Source organism: Thunnus thynnus, chromosome 16 (assembly GCF_963924715.1).
Source record: "Thunnus thynnus chromosome 16, fThuThy2.1, whole genome shotgun sequence".
NCBI classification, from domain to species: Eukaryota; Metazoa; Chordata; class Actinopteri; order Scombriformes; family Scombridae; genus Thunnus; species Thunnus thynnus.
The window spans coordinates 4743616-4767321 of record NC_089532.1 but is presented as its reverse complement, the minus strand read 5'-3'; the positions used below and the strand labels follow the sequence as shown (position 1 = coordinate 4767321).

General features: G+C 38.5%; 2 protein-coding genes across 2 annotated transcripts; both read left to right on the top strand.

The window, feature by feature from the left end:
* The first annotated feature begins 2622 nt into the window (after positions 1 to 2622).
* Positions 2623 to 4565, top strand: LOC137199704 (G-protein coupled receptor 151). Its single transcript, XM_067614185.1, has one exon. It carries the CDS (start codon positions 2938 to 2940, stop codon positions 4078 to 4080), a length of 1143 nt encoding a protein of 380 aa, XP_067470286.1. The 5' UTR covers positions 2623 to 2937; the 3' UTR covers positions 4081 to 4565.
* Positions 4566 to 14156: 9591 nt separating this feature from the next.
* Positions 14157 to 22129, top strand: mavs (mitochondrial antiviral signaling protein). Its single transcript, XM_067613966.1, has 5 exons — positions 14157 to 14249; positions 15968 to 16090; positions 17002 to 17182; positions 18757 to 19424; positions 20587 to 22129. The coding sequence occupies exons 2-5, from the start codon at positions 15968 to 15970 to the stop codon at positions 21322 to 21324; spliced, it is 1710 nt and encodes a 569-aa protein (XP_067470067.1). The 5' UTR covers positions 14157 to 14249; the 3' UTR covers positions 21325 to 22129.
* Positions 22130 to 23706: the final 1577 nt, after the last annotated feature.

Sequence of the window (23706 nt, the reverse complement as noted above, 5' to 3'; positions counted from 1 at the left end):
CTTTTTTCTAATCTAATTTTTCATATTTTACTGTTGTATTACTTTAACTTGCCTCTTTCAGTCTTGTTTTTATTTTTATTGTGCTTATTTCCTGTCCTTATATTCTTTTGCATTATGTAAACCACAGTGCCGGCCCTAACTATGTTAGTGCCCTAGGTAAAATTTTAGATTGGAGCCCAAATAGATTTAGCGCAACAATGGTACCTCCAGGGTCAGATAAAGTCCTTCAAGTCCTCCATACAAAAAGGTAAGTGGAGGTCAAGACACCATTCAGTGAGTATTTGGTGGCATTTTGGAAGTTGGAGTTTGGAAGTTGTAACTAAAGTCTTACTTAACTGTTGCTAAATCGTTTAGTAATGCTTCATAGATCTGCTGTAAGCCATTAATAAGACCAGACTTTGGGTTGCCAGGATGTTGAAATTAATGTTGGGCTCAGATCATGTTTTGACCATGACATGACCGATCCACATTAAATACAGTTTCTTTGTCAATATCATTATTATCAACTATCAATTACATTCATTCAGTCACCACAATCACTGACCTCATGTTACCTTACATAGAACTTATTTCAATGAGTTTCATGAAGTGTGTTATATAATTTTTAAATTTGAGTCATTAATATTAGATCACTACTCAGTATAGACCTTTTTCACAGAAGACATTTTGACATGTCAAAACAGGAAAAGAACAGATGTGAATAATACATTAAGTATGGCTGAATCCCTTTTAGTTTGTTCAAATTCATGACCCTGGTACAGTGCATGATGGTTAACCTGTATGGCTTCTTTGAACACTTAAATGGAACTGAGCCATTGTTAACGTTATCAGTCCACCTGTTGTTGTTTCCTGCTATGACAAGTCAAAATGTCTGCTGTGAAAAAGGTCCATTGGCTCTGAGTTTCAGTATTGAAATTGATATTGAGAGGAAAAAAGTTGGACTGGTGCAACTCTACCTTCTATTTGGTAATATTGTGGTTATAAATTATTGGTAATACAATAATAAATACCTGCAAGTGAATTTATTTCTATTAAGTCATTAATAAAAGATCTTTTACATTAGTGCATTAAGTCTGTAAATATTTAACTCTGTGAATAAGTTGATTTTTGACCAGATTGTTGCAGCTGTTAAAAAGATAATAAGCGTTCAAACTGTTCATTAGAGGGGTCGTCCTGATGAAGATGAACTTTCTAAAAAAAAAAAAGACAAAGCAAATGTAAAGCCAGGGGAGGATTTTCCACAATGAGACAGCTAGAGCCTGAATGATACCGGATTCTTGAGAACAATACTAATATCGATATTTCAGAGTTTGAAAAATCTGATAACAATATATCTGCTGATATTCTCCTTTTTACACATAATGTAAACAAACATGTGACATTACATTCCCTTGAATTGTATAACAGCTGTTTAAAAAAAAAGTTATGCATCAGCTGACGATCGAGATAAATCTTCAGTAAGCCAAGATTAGCTGAGCCAATTTATCAGTCAAGCTTGAGCCAATTCTTTTAACTGGCTGAAGGGCTTAAAATAGATCATTAAATGCTTGTAATTGACCTGTTAGCAGTTAATAAAGTAATTGGTTACAACTTATAAACCTTTTATAAAGGGTGCCTTATTAGAAAGTTGTACCAACAAAACTTTCTTGATACAACTTTGAATTAAGTCATTAAACCGAACAATCCCTTAAAGTGAGCCTATATGTAACAATTAGACACAAGTGACTATTATAGCATGATAATACTTAAACATAGTGTCACAGTAACAAGTAGGCAAGATTTACAAATAATTAAGAAGCCGTCAAACTGACTCAGTTTGTTCAAAACATTAGCCAACATTAGCCACCATAAGCTACTGGTCATACCAGACCAGAACAAGTCTGTTGCAGTGAAACACTGAAACATGAGTGTATTGGACTGAGTAGAGATGTGTTTTATTGCTTATGAATTAAATATATCATTTGTAAGGATAAGAATGTGTTATTTCCTCTTTCAAAAGTTACATGGGATTGCTTTAAGTTTATACTTTAAAAACATCTTCAATACTTTATATAGATTAAGGGTAAAAGGTGGACAGAATGACTAACTTTAAGGATTAAAAAGATTAATTTCTTCCTCAGTTGACCAAGATTTATCCCTAAATGTTGTTTGTGCTCCACACTTGACTCTAAAATGGATGATTAAGGGGATAAACAGCTGACAATGACTGAACTTATGACATATTTAAAGGACATTTCTCTTAATAGGGGAATTTGAGACATAAATTCTGCTCCATTGAGACACATTTGTGGTACAGTGCATAAATGAAGAGATGGTTGTAAATGCATTTAAGGGATGTTTGTCCTCTTTGTGCATGACTTTTAGCCATTACAGTTTCTGCAGCATGATGGGAGAAATATTATGCAAACATTTTATGCACCAACTGCCATGTGTTTGTCAGCGATCTCAGCAAAGGTCACAGCTCTGTTGCCTGTTTTCACATGTTAAATGGGTTGTTAAATGTTTTCTAATGTCTATCTGAGAGAGAGATTCACAGGAGTCGGATAATTTCTTATTATGACATATTTCTGACAGCCACACCAGCCGTGATCCCTCTGAGGTTTTGAATGTAAATCATATCACGCTGTGCTCACATTTGGGCTGGCTGCAGCCTGGAGCCACACTGATAAAATGACGTGAGTGGTTGACGATGCTAAATGGCAGCACTTGAAATAGCCTACCTGCCAGCCAGCTCACCCACTTGCTGATACGATCGCGACCCCATTAGAAGCGTTTCAGCACCACGGCACCCTGGACAGCTCCTCCGCCTTTTCTTCCAGGACATTAAATCTGAGAAGTGGAACCAAAACTAAAAGAAAAACATTTAGCATTTTTGTTTGTTGACTACAATTTTGTTCACTTTGAGGAGTTTCCACTTTAAAGTCACAGGTGGGAAAAATGGATATTAGTCGCCCTGCCAATGTCTCTTTCTTTGATTTCGTCGGAGGAGTTCAACTTCTCCAGGGAGAGGACACCAGGACAGCCATGCCGATCATCCTGATCGGGATCTGCGTGTCCGGGGCAGTTGGGAATTTGCTCGTTTTGCTGATTTTCATTCGTGACTTCAGGAACGGAAGGGGCTCTGAGGTGAAGGCGCTCCTCGCCTCCCTGGCCTCCACAGACTTGGTGATCCTGTTGCTGTGCGCCCCAGTGCGCGCCATCACCTACTACAAGCAGACCTGGACCCTGGGAAGTTTTGTTTGCAGCACCACTGACTGGTTCCAGCACTCCTGCGTGGTTGCAAAAACTTTGATCCTTGCAGTCACCACCAGAGCCAAACACACTTTGGTTTCCAGCACCGCCACGGGGCCCTTCTACAGCCCGACGTGGATCCATGGAGCCCTGGCGTTCATTTGGATTGTGTCAATGATGTTTCCCATCCCGCAGATGCTTTTCTCCTCTTTCCTGCCATATGGTCGCGACACTATTTGCGTCTCTGAAATGCCAGTGTGCGCGTCTGACTTCATGAAATTGTTCTACAAGATTTATCCAACTGCGACCTTTGTGGTGCCGGTCATCTTCACAGTTGCTTACTACACCAAAACCCTGCACGCTGCGGTGAACCACGCACCCAGCCCTCAGCATCAGAGCAAAGTGACCCTGGTTTTATTGTGTCTAAGCGGCGCCCTTGGGCTCATGCTGCTGCCAGAGTGGGGGACATTCACCTGGATCAGACTCGGGTACAGCAAACCTCCTGTTGGTTTGATCATCTTTGCGCAAGTCCTCCTTTACGCATGCAGCGCCTTCTCTCCGGTCATCTTAATGACCATGTACGACGATGTGCGCCAAGGACTCATCACCATCTGGCTCATCGCGACCTGCAGAAGCTCAAAGCAGGTCCCCAAGATCAACTGTCCAAAAACGGAAGGGAACGGAGCTGAGGTCGGAGCCAACGCCGTAGCCAACGCGGTCTCGCAGGAGGAGAAGACCTTCCCAGATGTGGAGCACTTTTGGACAGGGCGCAGGAATACGCAAGTCGAGGAGGCGCAGGATCCGATTCCGTGGGAGAAAGGAGAAAATGTTGTAGAGAAGCAAGTGTGAATGTCTCTTTTTTAGAAGAAGAAGAAGAAGAATTTAACTTGTTCTGAGCTGGTTTCTAGTTTGTTGTCCCACAGTGCAGACCCTCTTTGTAAGGCTGTTTGCTGTCGTGACCTTGATTAGATGTAAAATAAACTTGTACACTATCATGTTTCGATGTTACACATGTTTCTATTTTGAATATTTGTTCTTGCCTGCAGTATTGCTGCACTATTAAGTAGAAAACCTTTATTAGAGAAAAGGAGGTTTGTACAAATTCAGTGTAAATATTCAGGACTCTCGAACATCAAAGGGTTTGTTGTGATTGTTTACGTGTGATGCACAACATGGATATTAAAATATTCTCAAATACGGACTCCGGCTCTGTCTTTTTTTTTTCAGACACACTTAGCCTACCTTAATCACCTTAACCACCATCAAATCTCTCCATTTCATTCAGACGGTTATGAGATGACATGCACTGTGCAAACAGAGATCATTTCTCTATATTAAATTCACAACTAATCCAGCTGCATATTTTAGGTCAAGTCATTAATCATATATTCAGTGAAAGCAGCATTCAGGCAGTTTTATCAAGTAGTTGTGTGTCAGCTGACTTTATTTTGCCTCCCTATGAATGACTGCAGAGTCTCAGTGCACAATAACAACCGTGAATCTGACTCAGTGCCCCAGTCAGGGGCTATGAAAGTGCCAGATGTACTATTATTATCACAGTTTACATGTTAAAGAACCTTCAGGAAGTTTTAACAAACATGTGAAAACAAACCAACTATGTTTAGCATTTCTTGCAACACTTTATTTTAACCTCCCCTATTTAGTATTTATATGCAGTATGTAAATATTACATAACACACTATTATGTAGTTGTAAGCAGATATGATTGCTTAACTTTAACTTCTCCTGTGAAGCATCCAAAATTGGATTCTGGTATATAAACAGATAATTAATGAAAATATAATATAAAACAGTTGTAATTATATAAAATATGTCTTCATGGGAGAAGTTATACTTGTTCAGAACACTGTTCATTAATAAACAGTTAAAATATCCTTATATCTGCTTATAAAAGTGTATAAACAGTTTATTATATGTTTTTATGCTGCATATAGTGATAAATAGAGTGCAAAGTAAAGTGTTATTGTCATTGTCTGGTATGTCACATAATTTATATCCAAGTATTTGGTTACTTATAACATGATAAAGACAAACAAAGTAAATAAAAGTACTAAAAGGTAATATAACAGTCTCTGAGCTTTTATTAGACAACATGACTTGAATTTGTTGTTTAATTAACCCAATTACTCACATTTAACCAGTTAAAATGACAAAACAAGCCTAGTTTTTATTCAGTTGTGGGTCAGTATTAAAACAGAGTCTGTTGTGGATGGTCAGACGTCCACTGCCCCTTATGACCTGCGTTATTGGCCTAACCTTTCAGCGGCTGTGAAAAGATACCTGCTTTTAGTCGTCTGTGTGTTTACCAGTAAAGCAGCGGCCGCCTGTGGCTCTGACGCCCCAGCAGATTTGACATTTTAGTCCGCCTGAGTGAAAAGAAAGGTTACAGGTTGAAGAGAAAAAAAAAACAAGCCTCTAAAGCTCTTCAGCATGATTGTGCTCCTGCACATAATTTATTCATTGACAATAGACCATTGCTCCAAATGTCTGCCCTTCGGGTCACTTGGTTTTTTTTAAACTCTATTATTCACTGTATTCTTAGAGTTCTCCGTCATAGCAAGATACCACACTGAATTTTTTTTCAGCCAATCAAGGAGACCATTTAATAGACAAATCTATCAAATTAATTCTCACACATTTTTCTCCAGTATTTTGTCTCCTGTATTAATTAAAGATGGAAACACTGTCCTGAAGCCATGTGCTCATAATCTTCATAAGTGAGCAATTTATAATGTTAAAAATGTAGAAATGATAACTGACTAAACAAGTGTAAAGTTCACTTACACATTAAATGAAATGCTACAAATGTTTTAGAGCAGTGACTTATTATCTACAGTTTGATTGGATAAGATAAAGATATGATATGATAAGATAAAAACATATGAAACAATGTGAAACGATATGATAAAGATGTGATATGATATGTTATGATACAATACAATATGCTAGGATAACGATACAATATGATATAATAAAGATATGATGCAATGCAATGCAATGCAATGCAATATGATACAATAAAGATACAATATGATAAGATACCAATACGATACGATACGATATATTGATTCCACACAGGGAAATTAAAGAAATAAACAAAAAGCAAAAGAAAAGAAGTTTGTTTTCACAGCCTGCACACATTCATGTCTCACATGAGAAACGGACAGATACATACAGTTGACAGGTTGCCATATACACATATACAGTACATTCATACTCCTACATGTATTCACACATATACTGTACCTACATACACATGTACACACTCTCACACATATATAGACACATCTATACGTAGTGTTCAGCTGGGTATTTTATTTATGGCTGCCGTGACAGAAGGGAGAAAACTCCCGCCATATGGCGCCTTCTTTGATTTACGCTCACTGATTAAAGCTGATACAGCATGAAACATGGGATAGATGGTACGATATACAATATAAAGTAATAAATATGAAATATACTGCAATATCAAAAGTAAATCGAATCAGGGGTTGAACCAAGCAACACATGAGCAATAATATAATAACATAATTTAAGTATAATGTAAAAGGATTGAAGACAGTAATAAATCAGCAATAAATAGCACTGATCTGCTATAAGATCATAAACTGCATGTAACATGATGGAAATATGAATTTGATGAACAATGTTATAGCAAAATGTATTTGAAATATACTTTAAAGTGTCCCAAAAGAATGATAAAATAAACAGCTGAGGAATAAAGGTGATGTCAACTGGTGACAAATCAAATTTTAGTACAGTTCATAGACAAGTCTGTTTTTACAGCCCAATATCACAAATCACAAATTTGCCTCAGGGGGCTTTACAATCTTTACAACATCCTCTATCTTTAGACCCTCAATTCAAATAATAAAAAAGGAACCAAATAAACCTTCAACAGGGAAAAAATTGGAAGAAACCTCAGGAGGAGCAACAGAGGAAGGATCCATCTTGACAGACAGACACGCATTAGATGTTGTATGTACAGAACAGATCAAGGCAGCAAAATTACAGTATGGTAAAGCAGGATGACAAAATTATAGATAAATTAATAAACTGACAAGAATTGTTGTGGGTATTCTCTGTGAAGGAAGGACAGACCAGTCCACCTCTTTTTCTCCCAATTGTTCAACTCAGGTATCTGCTGATATCGAGTATTAATCTGATAACATTGCTCCATTTTCCCCAAATATTATATCTGTGTACCTCACTGTGTAGAACTCATTGGGATCATTTTTAAATAAGGTAATATGAGGCCAGGGATTAATGTGGTGCAAGTGGTGCAAAGTTGGCGATCATGACTTAATGAATGTAACTGATAGCTGAAATGTTAAAAACTGTATTTAATGTGGATTTGTCATGTTATGGCCAACGCCTGATCCGCTTAATAAGATCAGTATCAGTGTCTGGATCAGCTCATTTGTACTACAAATCTTCCATAAAAGTATCAAAATGCTCACCCCTCCACCCTCCTACATACACACAAACACTCATATACGCAGGATAAAAGCTAATCAAGGGCTTTAGAGAAAAGTTTTTAGCTTGCTTTTAAAAGAGGTTAGTGTTGAGGCAGATCTTGTGCCATCTGGCAGCTGATTCCAACAACTCAGATTGATTTAATCCTTCAAAAAAATTTGAAAGACATTGCCAGAGGACCTGACAGACTCTCAGCTGTAATAAACAGGCTATTTATAGCTTTGTAGAAGCAGAAAGTTGACTGAACAGCTCAGTGGCACCTCAGAACTCTATGAAAAACTATGAAATGTCAGTAAAGATTAAAGATCCTCCAGTTTTGTTGTTGTTGTTTTTTTTCCAGTTTTTGTATAGCTTTGACTTTAGAGAAGAAAGGGATACAATTAGGTTCAACAGTGCTAATACAGAAAGCTTATTTATAGTCATGTTAACTGAAAGATGCTGGAGGCATTATCATACTGATGCAAAAATTAATCTTCTACACCTTCAAGATTGATGAAACAGATTCTAAATATTTTTATTTCTGCAGCCATTTATATCTATGTAAATGCCAGTTAACTACCACTTTATTCTTGGGGTCACTGTCAAGAACATGTTTTTTTATTGCTGTTTGCCTACAGAAACAGGATTTTCTTAAAACACAAGGACTTAAAGTAAAAAAAAAGACATACTATACATACAAGGTGTGTATACAGTAAGCAAGGTGCTTTGCATGCAGTGTAAGCAGTGGATGTATATGCAGGGCCCCCTGTAGTGTATATAGTATATAGTAAATAAACAGTACAAACTGGCAGCAACTATTCACAGTGTTGCTGTGCTCAACTGTTTTAGACTCTACTGTTGGTCAATGGTGGAAGAAGAGTATAAGAACTTTACTTCAGTAAAAGTAGAATTACCACAATGAAAAAATATTTTATTGCACATTTATCGCATAAGTTCTGCATTCAAAGTAAAAGTAAGGAAATGCGTATCGCCAAACCAACAATGGACTGATCTGACTTACTTACTGTGCGTGTATTCAAAGCTTGATAAATCTTATTTCTCTGTGCTGTAGACCTCTGTTGTTGTCCAAAAATGGTAATAAAAATACGTCAATGAGCCACACTGCTGCACTGGGTGACATGTTAGTTCATCGCAAAGAGTTTGAGCATGTTACATTGTTTAGAAACGGCTCCAAAGACTAATAACAGCGAGAGTAGTTCAGTGTAAGGCAGATGGCACTGCATATGCACAGGAACACGGTTCTGTTTACAGAGTTTCGCTAGCTTCTTGTGCTACATATCACAACCTCTTTGTATGGAAGTTATTTACAATTTATAATGCAGTACAAAGTCATAAGGTTGTGATATGTAGCACAACAAGTAAAGCACTGTAAACAGAGCCACATTCCCCTGTGTGCTCAGTGGCAGCTGAATTACACAGAACAACTCTCCATAGACCGAAAATGTGATTGCTGTTTTCAGTCTTTGGAGCAGTTTTTAAACAAACTAACATGCCCAAACCCGTTGTGATGAAGATCCGTCTCACCCGGTGCAACTGTGTGACTCACTGATGTGTTTAATAGTTTTTGCACAACAACAGAGGTTTACAGCACAGAGGAATAAGATATATCAGGCTTCGGATACACACACAAACATGAGATTTGTTGACAATAAGAAAAGTATATAAAGAAATTGCTAGCTTTATCCTTGAAGAACAAATACCTCAAAATACAATACTTCGGTGTGTTTACTTTCCACCACTACTGTTCTTATATTCTTATATCTTATATTGTTGCCTTTATATAGAGAGATTCCAACAGATGTCCAGCCTGTATGGTGTTAGTGCATATCTGGCATATGCAGGTCACATATCATAAGCACTTACAGTTCAGGCAGACACAACCTTTATGCACTCAGCGGTGGATCCGGTTGCAGTCGAGACAATTTCTCATAACATAAGTGATCTGTGATGAGTCAACCGTCTCCTTGGTGATTCCTCTTACCTCTCATTGAAGGGCTCAGCCCTGGGTGAATGAAAAGAAACAACCTTAACCCTCAGCCGCCAAACATCCGCCACTATCTCATAAAAGGTAGGTCTAATTGGTTGGAACAATTTTATGAGATGCTTCATGCTCTCAAAGGTCTATATGTGGCAATATCCATGATGCCAGTGTCCAAGAAGCGTATTATGTAATGTTGTGCAACGCTTAATACATTCTGCTTCACTTGGCCTTATAAACATAATGCTGGCATAAAAGTAATCCAGCTGCCTTGGGGGGCACAGTCCATAAGGTCCCATCTCCATTTTACTGTCTGTCTGCTTTAGAGAAGATGAGAGCCTCCTTTTAGCATGCATGACTGCACGTAGTTAAATATATCAAGGAAAGCTATCTCATTCATCATTCATACAGTCCGTCATCATGTGTTGGTTAAGAGTTCAGGCCGTCTCTGCTGAAAATTGAACTGATTAACTTTAACCAAGCTCTGAACTCTGGCAGCTCGCACATAATGAAAAAGCTGCCAGGCTTGATTAGCAGAAGGCAAAAGAAAGCAACAAAAGGTGTGTTTGATGGCTGACATTACTTCATATACTGGAAAAAAATACTTGTTTTGATCCCACAAGCTCCAGTTAATGCTGATGTACACATAGGATGTACAGGGTCAAACCAGATTTAAGACATTTATTTTGTGGCATTACGTGAGAATCTTGTTGTTTTTGTCTTGTTGTTATTTTTTTTTTAACCAATGTGCTGTAGTTTTAAAGCTAAAGGGCTCTGAAAAGAGTACAGTCCTGCTCTTTTATTGAGATGTACATGATGTTTTTTCTCCTCACTCAACCGTGATGGGCTGTTGCAGCTGCCCGAGGCTCTCGCTGCGTCTTTATTTGGTGATTGTTTGTATCCTCCTCCCTGCTGAGGAGGGTTTGCCCTGCGAGATATGAAAGGTTTAAAGCAGACATGAGTCAAATAGGACTGGCTGATTTTAGCATATGCTCTGAGCTGCATGGGGAGTCACATGTGTGTTGTATGTTTTTTGATATTCTTTTGTGTGATTTTCTGTCATTCAAGCAGCTGAAATCCAGTCCAGTCAACCCGGTCTGCGTCAGAATGAGTCTACATTTTTAGATCACAAATATTATTATCATGATTAAGAGACAAAATGTACAAGAAAGGATTAATTATCACTGGTAATTAACTCTTCACTCTGATGTCTAGACTGCAGGCCAAAGGTAACCAGAAGTTTAATTCATATTTCTTAAAGAAGCAATCATCATGATAATAACCTTTCACATTTTCATACAAAGAGGGATTCAACCTGTTTTCACCTCATATTTGCTTTTCTAAACACTCTCTTTCTCCTGTGTCTCCTGAGAAAAATCCCCCGGCAGTGACCTGTTTTCACATTTACAGTTGTTCAAAATAAACAGGAGGATAACTGCGTTTGAACAGCGTTTGCCCCCATGGCCGAACAGACAAAGTAGAGAGCGCCACCTGCTTGCAAGCTGTTAGGAGACGTCACAGCGCCGCCCACACAGCTTGAATGACAGGTGAGGTTGCTACAACTCAAATTAGATACAACATTGTGACATGAGCCGAAGTTCACATGAGCACAAAAACAACGCCAAATCAACAAACATATTCTTTGAGGTGTTTAATCTCCTTCCACTGGTCATTTTCCAGCAAAAATATCAAACAGCGAACAGCATCAGAAAACCTAAAATCTGCTGAAGGAAAAAAAACAAACAAATTTGATCCTTCCACACAGGTTATGCTGTGATCATGATTCAGCAACGATGGAATTTTTTGCCTCATAAATATGATGATGTGATTTTTCTTCAGGCAACGCATTTAAGAATATAAAATATTAAGTGTTTGTATACATGTTTACAGGATAAACAGCATATAATCATGAAAAACCTTTACATACAAGCAGTGCACTCAAACATCTTTAATCCCTGTTTAACAGACCTGCAGTGTAATAAAGCAACATCCTGCCTGATGCCTTTATCCATCCCATAATCCCCCAGTAATTCAGATCACTGGGATCCTGCTCATGCTGGCGGTAACTTACAGCTAGTTAACAAAGATGTTTGTCAAATAAGATTATTGTCACGCAAAGACGGATCTCCTCTTAATACAGATCGCTGGAGTCATGCTCATTTCATGCAGAAGGATTAAATACATACATTATACAGAACATCTCTCCTCACACAGGACAGATATCAACCTGACTCAGTGAGTGAGTAAGCAGCACCACCTTCTGGTTTGAAGTGAGCAGTGACCGAGATTTCACTTCAGTCTGCAAATTCTAAAAGTCTGCAGCTCTGGTGCTGTAAAAGTGTGTTTCACTGCTATTTTAAAATCATATAAGGAAGATGTTTTTTTTAGTACAATCACAAAAGTTAAGAGACATCACAGCATCGTAATGTAAAAGTTGTCCATTCTCTATTACTCTGTATCTACTGATCATCACTGTCTCACTCCTCCTCTCCCTCATTTGGTGACCCACTGATGTTCTGTTCATTTTCTTATATGAATAGATAATGGGCAAAAAGCAAATTGCTTCATTTGCATGTAATACAATTTAAAAAATTAAATTAAATTAAAACCTAAAGGACATCTCTGCAACCCTTTCTGGCTTTTTTATTTATTAATTATTATTTATTATTTGCTGTTTTTACTGTAAAATAAAGTTTTACCTGTAAGGAAGCTTCGACTCGGAGGTGACCGAATGAAATAAAGCAACATCAAATATATCTTAACACAGCTGCACTGACATCCTCTTTTGTTTCTGCTCTTTCCCAAACCAACAACTATCCCTTTAAATAGGCCCTCCAGTCTATTTAGGCAGAACCATATTTCTATCAGGGGTGTCCTTTCCCTTATACCAACAACTGGTAAATGACAATGTCCCTTGTGTCAGTTAACATTGTTTACACACACATCAACCACAGCATAAGTCCTTACCATACACTAAAATAAGTATAAATAACATAAATACAAAACCAAACATTTAACTAACTAAAATAAATCCCCCTATACTTGATCTAACCCTTGACATCACTGGTGATGTCAGCAAGATCTTAAAATCAGGAAGTGGTTCAGTGCCTCCCCTTTTGTCTCCTGGAAAGCATGGTGGGTGTCTGGTCTGCAAATGTCTTGTTTTGTCTGATCAACAGTCCCAAACCCCAAGATGTGCAATTCACAGTGATATAACAGAAAGAAAAGCAGCGAATCCAGATATGTGAGAAGCTGAAACCAAAACATTTTTGGCATTTTTTCTCTAAAAGAAATAGTGAAACAATTACATAAAGTTCAAATGTAATTGCTGATTAATTTTCTTCTGATCAACTTTATCACCTAAACATTGTAGCTCCACTTCAAAACCTGCCCATATTATGATCTTGACAGTTTTACTTGGCCATAAACTAATCAAAAGTTCACATTTATGCGTTCGGTGCAAATGGTGATTAGGGCCAAAATCCACAAACCTCCTTCTACAAAACTGCAATAAAAAGTTTATCTGAAGCTAATATGAAGCTTCAAAAACTGCCCAAATGAGTCAAATCAAGTAGATATCTTTCAATGTTAGCCTTTTTAGTGCCAAAGTCCCTCTTTTTGTTACTATACTTCCACAGCTCAACAGGGAAACACTGTCCAAGGAGACACAAAGAGGGAATTTGATGCTAAAAAGACTGTAAATGTGGCAGATATCCACTTGCTGTGACTAACTCAGCCTGCTGAAGCCTCATATAAGCTTCAGATCAACTTTTAAATCCATTTTTGCACAAAATGACTGTGTGGACACACTGTGGATTTTGGCCCCCATCACTTACATTGAAAGCACATTTGAAAGAGATCTTTTAATAGCCAGCATGAACAGAAGGAATGATTACAGCGAGGAAAACCTCTTTCACTGTTCATTTGGGCATCTGACAGTTGTTTTAAGACAAACTTTAAAAAATGTGAACCTATCCTTTAACCTAATTTAACTATCAGCAGCATACCCAATATCATAAACACCTCTAAACCTGTAAACAGTAATACAATGCAATGTAATAGTCCTTCGGGAAATACAAGCCTTGTGACTTGAACAGAAGTTCAAGTCACACTCTACTACCACACATTTAGAACAGGATAAACTTTATAGGCTTATGTCGGCATATATTTTGTTTTTCATGCATTGACAACAAAGTTTATCCCCTCCTCTCCCTCTCTGTCCATGTGAACGGATTAGGATCAGGGATTAGAGACAGATGTAAACCAGAGATCGAGCTTCAATCTAAATCTGCTGCCATCCCATAGTAGAGCACAGCGAAAGGTCACGATTAGGGTCAAGATTATGCACGCCCCGTCTCCTATATAGGCTGAGCTCGATTCTATTGGTGCATTCTTTGATTGACGGCTCTGTCGTCCAATCGGAATGGAGAACTGTGAGCACGGGCGGCAACAGCTGCGCAGATGTGTGTGTGTCAGGTTTAGTGAGAGCAGGAATAGCACTTCTGGGGGAGTCACGAATTGCTGAGGCTTTAAAACACGAAAGGTGAGCCCTACATTATGCTATATTACGATAAATAAGCCAAAAATGTCTTTGTAATTACAAAGAATTTGGGTTTTATTGAATGTTTAAGCCGGTAAAAGCTCGGCAACTCAGGAAACAGTGGTTACATTAGCCTGGTTGTGTCGTATTTATTAATATAAAGTAACGTTAGCTTGTACACAACTTTTAACTGCTAATATCTATTAAGTAGCAACATATGTCTTATTTTACTGCTACGTTTCTCAGTAATTTAGTGGCAGCTATCAGTTTATATCGTCCTTTTTGTTTTGTGTGCAGCCTTTTTTTTTTAACCTTCACAGTTTTTACTTCCAAACAGGCGACGTTATAGGTTTAGTGACAGGTTGTTCGCGTCCTTGTGCCAGCATGTAAATCTAAATATGTCTACTGTCACTCCTGGTCAACTCTTTGTCGACTCTTGTGAGATTTGTGCGACTAAAATAAGAGTAAGACTCGAAGCAGTAGCTGTAAGATTTCACTCAAACAAGTTATGCCATGCATGAGATGTGATCCAGAGCCTTGGAAAGACAAGGAGACTCTGGCAAGCAAAGGACTGTCATGACCTGCCACTTTAGAGGTCATTCATTTGGCTCAGCTCTGCATAATTTGCCCTTGTCTTGTGTCAAGGAGCTTTTTTTTTGTCTCTCTCACACACCACCTTCCTTGTCTTGTTAATCTGCAATCACTCATCACTTTACCACTGACATGCACGCTTGAAGGTAATACACACTCACACAGAAAATCTTTCAAATTCCTCCAAAGGCCTGAGCACACAGCATTATATCTACTTGTGTGTGGTAAACCATGGCCTCTGTGGGGCTAATGATACAGTGAGGAAGACTTTGCTCTTTGGTTGTTACCTCTGACGTTTATTCCATTATGAGAAAACCGCTGCCGTCCCTCATTTACTCTAAACTTTAACGTGCTGGTTGCTCGGTTTGATGTGGCCGGTGGTGACAGGATATGCTGTGAAAACGTTCCCCCCGACTGAACATGACAACAGATTATTTCACCTGACTGTTTAGGTACAAACAAGCTGAAAGGTTTAAGGTGTATTCATTACAAAAAAGCCCCAAAAAAACGTGCCATACTTTTCTATTTGACCCTGAAAAGCCATAGGAATGTGTGGGCGTGTTTGGAGTGAAACATTTTAAACTTTCATGTGGAACATTTGAAGTTCAGATATTAAACTACAGTCCGGAGGTGATTAATCAGTGACTAACCAGGGCCTGTTCACCTTCTTCTTACTCCAGACAGCTGCACATGCAACCTTGAAATGTAGGAGTGAGCAGAAAGTCACGTCTGTACATTTACTGGCGAAATGTGTCTGGGAAACACTTAAAGAAAAGGGAAATTAGTTAATATTTTCCTGGCATCTGATCTTCACTTTCACTTTCGGTTTAATTGAATGAAGAAATCCCCTCTCTGTGTCTTTGCCCGTCAGCAAAGATCTAGTTTCGTTACTTCAATTTTCTGGGTACTTTCACATCTCACGTGTTAGTAAAACAGAAAGCCGAGACGTGGGTTGTCCGAGTAAATGTGGCCTTGCCAACTGAGGCGTTTCCTAAAATGTAGGAGGCATGTGTATTAACTATTTAAGTACTGTTTTGCACAATCATACTGTTGGAAGCTTTGTGTGGGTATCAGGAGTACAACTTTCTACATCTTTGAAGACTTAAATGTCTGCGTCTCCTTTTTCACAGATGTCGTTCGCCAGTGACAAACTGTACGACAAATACCTGCGGCCTAATATGCCGAAGATTGTGAGCAGGGTGAAAGTGAGGGAGATAATGATCCATCTGCCTTGCTTGACTGCTCACGACAGGGTAAGTTTTATTTGATATAAGAAGTAGGGCTGGGTATCAATGTTGAAATTAATACTGGACAAAATATAATGTATTGGCACTAATTTTTCGATACTAGTGCTAACACAACACCTGAGTTTTGGTACAAATACAAGAAAAACCCTATTTCTTTCTCACCTTAAACCAAAGTTCTCAGATGTTAAAACACAAGCAGACACACAAGAATGTTGCCTAAATGAAATATTGGCATAACTTTGACCAAAACTTGGAAATATCTCACAAAAGAATAAGTGAACAACATTAGAAACATAACCAGATAGTTGATGTCACCAATGAGGTTTTATACTCAGCCCTAATATGGACCTTAAAGATTTTGGTTATTCATTGTTCTGTTTTCAACATAATGCAAGATTACATTTAGTTCTTTTGCTGTACTTTACCTCCTTATAATATACGAAGCCTACCATTGGTCAGTTTTTTTCTCCAAAGGCAATAATTAATTTCACAACAGATGACCCTTTACACTACTATTATCACTATTACTGCTCTTTATCATGCCTTGATTTCAATTTTATTACAGCTGTAATGCTAAAAATACTCCAAAAGGGCAATTATTTGACTTAATAATGTAATTTCAGGTAGAAGCAGGCTGCTGTTTGTTACTGACAGTTGAGAGTCAAACAATAACTGTGCCGAGTAATAATCACACAACAAACATTTTTTGGCAAGGATCCTAACATTTGGTTATTGTTTGGCAGGATATTGTCACTTCAACAATAAAGTTTATCATAACTGATGACTGTAATTAATAATTTATAACTAGTACATTTTGAACATTAACCCTCTCCGGAAATTAAATAGGTGATACACAAGGATTATTACCCTGATCAATTGTTTTATGCGTGTTTTTCTCTTATGCTATCGAATTTTAGGACACTATAGAGGCAAAAAGAGAGACTTGTGGGAATTATGACGGCATGGTGCTTCTCCTGGACTGCCTGAAGAGGAGAGAAAACTGGGTGGAGCAGTTCATCGCGGCGCTCGAGGCGTGTGAGCAGCACTCTATAGCAGCTGAGATCAGAGCAGAATACAACTCTCTGAGAGGCATTAACAGTAAGTCTGCAAGGCCATTAGCTACACCTCTATAATACAGCATGAGGATCTAATGTAAGAGATGGAAGTAGTTCAGTCATTTTTCACTTTGATTCCCAAGTGTTTGCACAGAGTGGAGATTATTTAGTCTAAACTCAAACTAATTTTATCAAAATATATCTCAGGTTCCCTGAGCCACAGGTTAGGCTGCAGTCACAGATGTAAGCATCAGTTTTTTCTGTAAAATTGATGCTCGCTGATCTTTGAAAAACCCAGAAGGACATTAAATAACACTTACAGCTGTTCTCAAGGAATTTCCTGAATCTTTAAATATTCTTTAAAACCATCTGGATGAAAAAATATTGTCTGCTGCATACTAAAATAAAAGTTAGCCTAATCCATTTACCAAGCTGCGACTTCGTTTCCTAATCCAAACAAAGATGGTTGTTGGAAATGTCCTTGCTCATTTTGTATGACGTATTTATTATCGGTTATAATTCTCTATATATTGAAGTTATTTGCAATTAGTTTGCATTTCCATCAGACAATAACACTTTTGTGTTTTTCTGATATTGTACAAAATGAGCAAGTACATGTCTGGCTACCTGGATGAAAAAAAAGAGTTGCAACTTGGTAAAAAGGGTTAAAAATCTTTTAGTCGTGTAACAGACAATATTTTTTCATCTGTATGGTTAGAAGAGGTGTTGAAGACTCTGATGCTAAATTCAGAACAGCAGTAAGTGTTGTTAAACCACCGTCTGGGTTCGTCAAAGATCATCAGGTATTTATTTTACAGAAAACGGATGCATGAGAGGCACAAACAAGGGCTGAGGTTTCCTATGAGCTAAGTAGTGTGTGAGATATTAAAGGAATATTAGTTGACACTCGACTTAAGTTCATAGTTTAACACACAGTGTGTTTAAAACCAGCTCAGCCTTCTCTCAAAATGCTGAACAGGTCCGTCTTGTTACAATGTTCATTGAATGTTTTTGCTGGTGTGTTTGTGGCCAAACATTTGTACTGTGTATCAAAAGGTCCTATATTTACATCATTATCTGATATACTTGGTTGAGTGTGTTGATATTGGCGCATTAGTGTATTGGCCTCAGTACAGTATTTCGCAATCACTTGGAAACTAAATGTTTGTTTGGAAAAGTGTGAATATTTTAGTGTATTTTTGCCTCAGACTCGTACACAGCTTTGTTAGCTTGTATACGCGCTCATGTGCAGTGTGTCCCTGCTGTCTGACCTTGACAGATAACTTACAGCTCTGTGCAGAGTTGTGAGAAAGGTTAGTGTTGTTTTATTTCACCGAAATGACAGAGCATGAAACTCCAAATTCCAGTATCCCAGACTTCTAAAGAGTCAGAGATTTACACACACACAGAGAAACGAGTCATCACAGCAAATACTTGTCTTACTTCGGGGAGGATTTGACACACAAATGTAGTGTTTTATATTCATTTGTGTGTTCCATCAAATGAATGACTGTTAAGTTTCAGGATTAGCTGCAGGTGTCCTTCGGTATTTCCCAGAGCGTCAGTCAGATGCATTCAAAACACATTTAAATAACAACATTGTTTGCTTTGCTCTAGATCCCAACCCCAGCACCCCTCCAGCGAACGTCGTCAGGGCACACGTCCATCCAGCACCATCTGCCAGTGAGCTGTCCATTCCAGGAAGTGGCGGCAACAGTCAGGCTGCTGTTGCTCTGCCAGCTGAAGCATCAGCTCCTCCAGAGCCACCTGCCCAGGCCTCACCCCGTCTGGAAACCCCTGTGCAGCCACAAGCACCAGCAGCTCAAGTCCCCAAAGCTGCTTCCCCACCCGAGCCTGTCCCTGAGCCTCCACAGTCCACTGAAGCTGCAGCGGCACCCCCCCCTCCATCAACACCTCCTCCTTCACCTGAAGTCCACCACCCTCAAGCGACCACACCCCCGGCACCACAGAGGGAGATTAATGCTCACCTGGAGCCAGAGGAAAACTCTGAATCAGACATCCAGGATGTTTCTGGTGTGATTCCTGATCAAGTGAGAACAGACGCTCCGTGCCAGACAGCTTCTCTCCAGACTACATCAACCATCGAGGTCAGCCCACCACAGAGCCCCTCCTCAACTCAGACAAACTCAGATGTGACCGATGGATCTTCTTACCACATGCCGACCCCAGAGAAGCCTCCAGTCCAGGACACCATGCCTCCTGAGGACAAAGAACATGCTGCTGTCCTGCAGCCTGAAGAAACATCTGAACCTCCTACTAGACAGGTGAAAACTGTTTTATTAATTTTCCTACATGTCCTGGAATAACCCACATATTCAAAACACTAAAAAGCATTCTGGTGTATTTTTGCTGCTTCTCTGGGTGGTTTAATTGGTATGTTTCCCTTCTAAAACTAGTTGTTTACATAGGGACAGTTAAACTGGATATATAGTTTTGCTACACTGTAGCTAAAGTGCACCTCCTCAAAAATGTAACTACATGTCGGGGTTACGGCAGCTACAGACTCAGTGATACTCTCCTTCTCAGTAAAACACATTTATCAAAGCCATCTCCACTGCAGACCTGCTCAATGATTTCTATTGCAGTAAATGAATGAACATAAACACTGCAGTGCCCAGCAGTAGTCTTCCATTCAGTAATGAGGGAAAATGGAAGTTACTGTACTGGGATGTAATTCTGGTCTGGGATGTAATTCTGGTCATGCACCTCACAATTTTTGAAACTGGGCTACACTTCAAAAGTAGATTGGCTGAACAGGTACACCTGTACAAACATTTGTATGATCCTTCATTGAGAGACCACAAGGACAGTTAAATGGCTTTAAACTCATGGAAAGAGTTTATAGAAGATGTGATTCGTATAATTGGAGCACTTGGATCAAGAGACACAGAAAATGAAGCAGCAGGACAACCAGGACTTTCAGTTTGGTGCAGAAATTGGGGAGATGCAGGTTAAAATCAAACCCAGAGCATAAATAAGAGATAAAATTTAAAATCTAGCAAATGCTATTTGAGGCAGAGAGGGACATCCTAACAAAATAAATCAAATAACAGACAGCAGCTTGTATATAGCTTTATTTTTTATTTACAATAAATGTCAATAATGTACAAAATACTATAAATATAAAAGTTACCATTTCCTCTTGTGCTGAAATGAAACAATGTTTATGTCACTTTCACACAACCCTACAATCATTACTGTCTTTATGAAACTTATAATATTCACAACACTATTAGAGAGAAGTTGATGCAACCCTATAGTCATGTCTGAGGTTATAGTTAGTAGTGGTGTTGTATTACAGCGCAGTATATTGAAGATGTGACTTATCAAGCCTCATCCACCTCTATAAAAGGGGGACATTAGAAACCTACACTGGCTTCTTTTGTCAAAAATAAACCTGACATGTGATGTTAATTTCACCTGCAGGTTATCGAAAGCAACCCACAGACAGAAACTACAGCTTCAACCTCCCCCCTGCCCGGTGCTGCTGGGATTGACATCTCTCTCCATGATGAAACCTCTGTGTGTCTGAGCAAGCCAGGCCAACTTGTCAGCATCCAACCACAAAATCACAGCAACCCTACCATCCTTGCACCCACCTCCTCGGTGGCGCCGTACTCAGGTGACAGCGAGCGTCTGGAATTCAGCGAATCTGCGGACACTGTCATCTCTGCCCACGTTCCCGCATGCTCAGCCGTCATCTCCAACACCGTCAACTCAGCCTCCGCTCTGCCATGCGAGGAGAACGGCATCGCTCTCGACTACAACGAACCGGAGGAGAACCACTACGAGTCTCCCTGTCTGAGCTTGGACGTGCATGACGTACAGGTGAATGTGGTGCACGTGGCCGAGGAGCCGTCTATCCTTAACCTAGACGGCCAAATCTCAGCACCACAAGTCAACGGCGAAGCAGCCAGAGAGATCACTTCTGCACCACCAACCAGCATCACTGCTGATACTGTATCTAGTTTAAACAACCCCTCCGGTGTAAACTACCACCCCTCTGCACCTGTGCCAGCTGATACTGCACCAGAGCAGAAGACGCCGCAGGATTCAGAGGAGAGGACGGCCCCTCACACCCCGCCATCTAACACAAAGTACATTCTGACCGCTGCAGGAGTGGGCGCCTGTGCACTGCTGATTGCGTGGAGGTTTAAGAATTAAGGAGATTTAATACCTTTAAAGGAAGAGAAGATTAGAGATTAAAGCTTTTGAAAGAGGATCTTAAGGGTATGGTGCCTTATTGTAGTCACTGGACTGAGGTGGCATGAGCCAGCTGTTTAATTATTACCCACAGTAATAGCTGACCCACCAGAACTTTGATCATGTCATTAATTACTAGTATTATGTTAAGTTGACTATATTGTATCGTTTTAATGTTGAATGACCTTAGTGAGCAAAAAAAAACCCAAAAAAAAAACACCCGTCTTCCTCTAGTTAGGTTGAGATCTCAGGTCGTTTATACACTCCCTGCAAATATGTGGTTTGTAAAGGTGATATTAATGATAGAAACGTTCACTTGTCTGATAAGCACTTTCTAGATATGGCTGTTGGCTGTCATGCATTGAGGATTATTACGTTAGGGACCTGAATTGTACTGGACTGGTGGAAAAAGCACCTGCATTACACTGGAATTTTTCTTCTCCTGTGGATAGTCGGAAATAGGGCTGTGAGTGACTGCTAGTGCACCGTCTGTATTTATTTGTACATATATATATATATACACTTCATCTTAATTACCGGTATGTATTTCAAGAAAACAGAGATACGTCAAAAACATTCCAAAGCACTCTTGGTGTGTTTTAAACCAAATATTCAACAAGAATCAGTCAGCTAATAGTTTTAGTTTCATATTTTGCATATTTCAGGTTCAGCAGTGTTTCCCAAACTTTTTAAAAACCATCACAACCCTTGATAGTGATTTTTCTTTTTGTCGCACTGTCCCCTTGTTTCTGTCTGAGCCAGAAAGCGTGTTGTGTTACTGTGACATGTGGCAGTTATTGCTTATGTCTTCTGTTTTGATGTTTGAAAACATATTACAGCTAAAAAATTTTAATGAAATTAGCGTAATCATCATAATGACATATTATTAAAGATGTACAATGAAAACCTTGGGAACCTCTGGTCTAGACAGCCTCAACTGCTTACTGGCTATCACCTTGTGTAAATGTTTGAAATGATGTAGTTTTTTCATAGGTTTTCTTCTCCATCAAATAGAAAACAAGTTTGAATGTGTCATGTGCTCCGTCAGGTGAGAGATTTTATTGTAAAAAGTATTGTCGATACACGAAATGTCAGGAAAAAAAAGAGCAATTTAGAGCGTTTTGCACATTGTAAGATGATATTTGAGCTTCAGAGATGCTTTGTAGAAGAAAGGTATCGTACACATGTAAATTGTGATCCCAGTTTAAGTTTTGTCTCAGTTTGTATGCACAGTCTCTAGCGATGCACTCAGCAATCACATCAATAAACCTGAAATGATGAAAAAAAAAAAGTTAATGTCAACTCTATAAAATTGTGCTTTTTTGGTACACAAATACACAGAAGAGCCTCAAGTTTCCACATCACACTTATGTAAGTTGCATACTGGAACACAGTTGGTTTCCAAACTAGTTGTGATGTTACAAATCATGCTTGTACATACATACACATCTTTAACTTAGATTTAGATGAGAAGCTTTCCAACTTCTGCCTGAATTTAAAAAATCCCTTTACTGTCTATTATTAGATTATTTTTATTATTATTGGTTTGCTGATCAAAATAATCTTCCAGCTTCTTCCAGGATGCTGTTGTGTATGAACATTCATACAAAAAAAATCACATTTATAGGTGACATTTACAAATTTTGAACTATAAGAGTTAGGATAACAACTTGATCCCAGAGAGGAATTTCACATCACAGCAGCACAGGGACAGGCTAAGTAATATAACATAACTGTTAGAATAAAATAAAAAGAGAAATAAATAAGACAGATGACATTAAAAAAGCTATATACAATATACATCACTTTAATAAGTGATTGCAAATAATAATAGTGCTTCAGAAATCCAAAAATCCAGTCGTACATCTCCAGTAGCCATGGCATGTGTAAAATATATATGTATAGGTATATAGGTATAACTAATGGATATGAATAATAAATATACTATACATAATAACACATTAAAATACTGTATATAGTGTTATATATAATTTATGTGCAGTGTATGTAATATACACACACTTTACAGTTATAATAAAATACTATATAGATAAATATATACTGTATATATATTCACAGTGACAGACAAAGGTTTGGGCACAACTACTCATTCAAGGCTTTTTCTCTACTTTTACTAGTTTCTACATTGTAGAACAATACTGAAAACATCAAAACTATGAAATAACAAATTATGTTTCATATTTTAGATTTCTCAAATTAGCATCTGTTTACCTATATATATTGCTAATATAACTAGCTTCATGAGACAGTCCATATTTCATAGTTACAATGTCTTCACTATTGTTCAACAATGTAGAAACTAGTAAAAAATAATAAATAATA

Bases quoted from the DNA above. Each gene is read 5' to 3' on its own strand.
- mavs (XM_067613966.1), top strand. From the start codon at position 15,968: ATGTCGTTCGCCAGTGACAAACTGTACGACAAATACCTGCGGCCTAAT. The intron at 16,091-17,001 runs GTAAGTTTTATT...ATCGAATTTTAG, and splicing joins GCTTGACTGCTCACGACAGG to GACACTATAGAGGCAAAAAG. The intron at 19,425-20,586 runs GTGAAAACTGTT...TTTCACCTGCAG, and splicing joins CTGAACCTCCTACTAGACAG to GTTATCGAAAGCAACCCACA.
- LOC137199704 (XM_067614185.1), top strand. From the start codon at position 2,938: ATGGATATTAGTCGCCCTGCCAATGTCTCTTTCTTTGATTTCGTCGGA.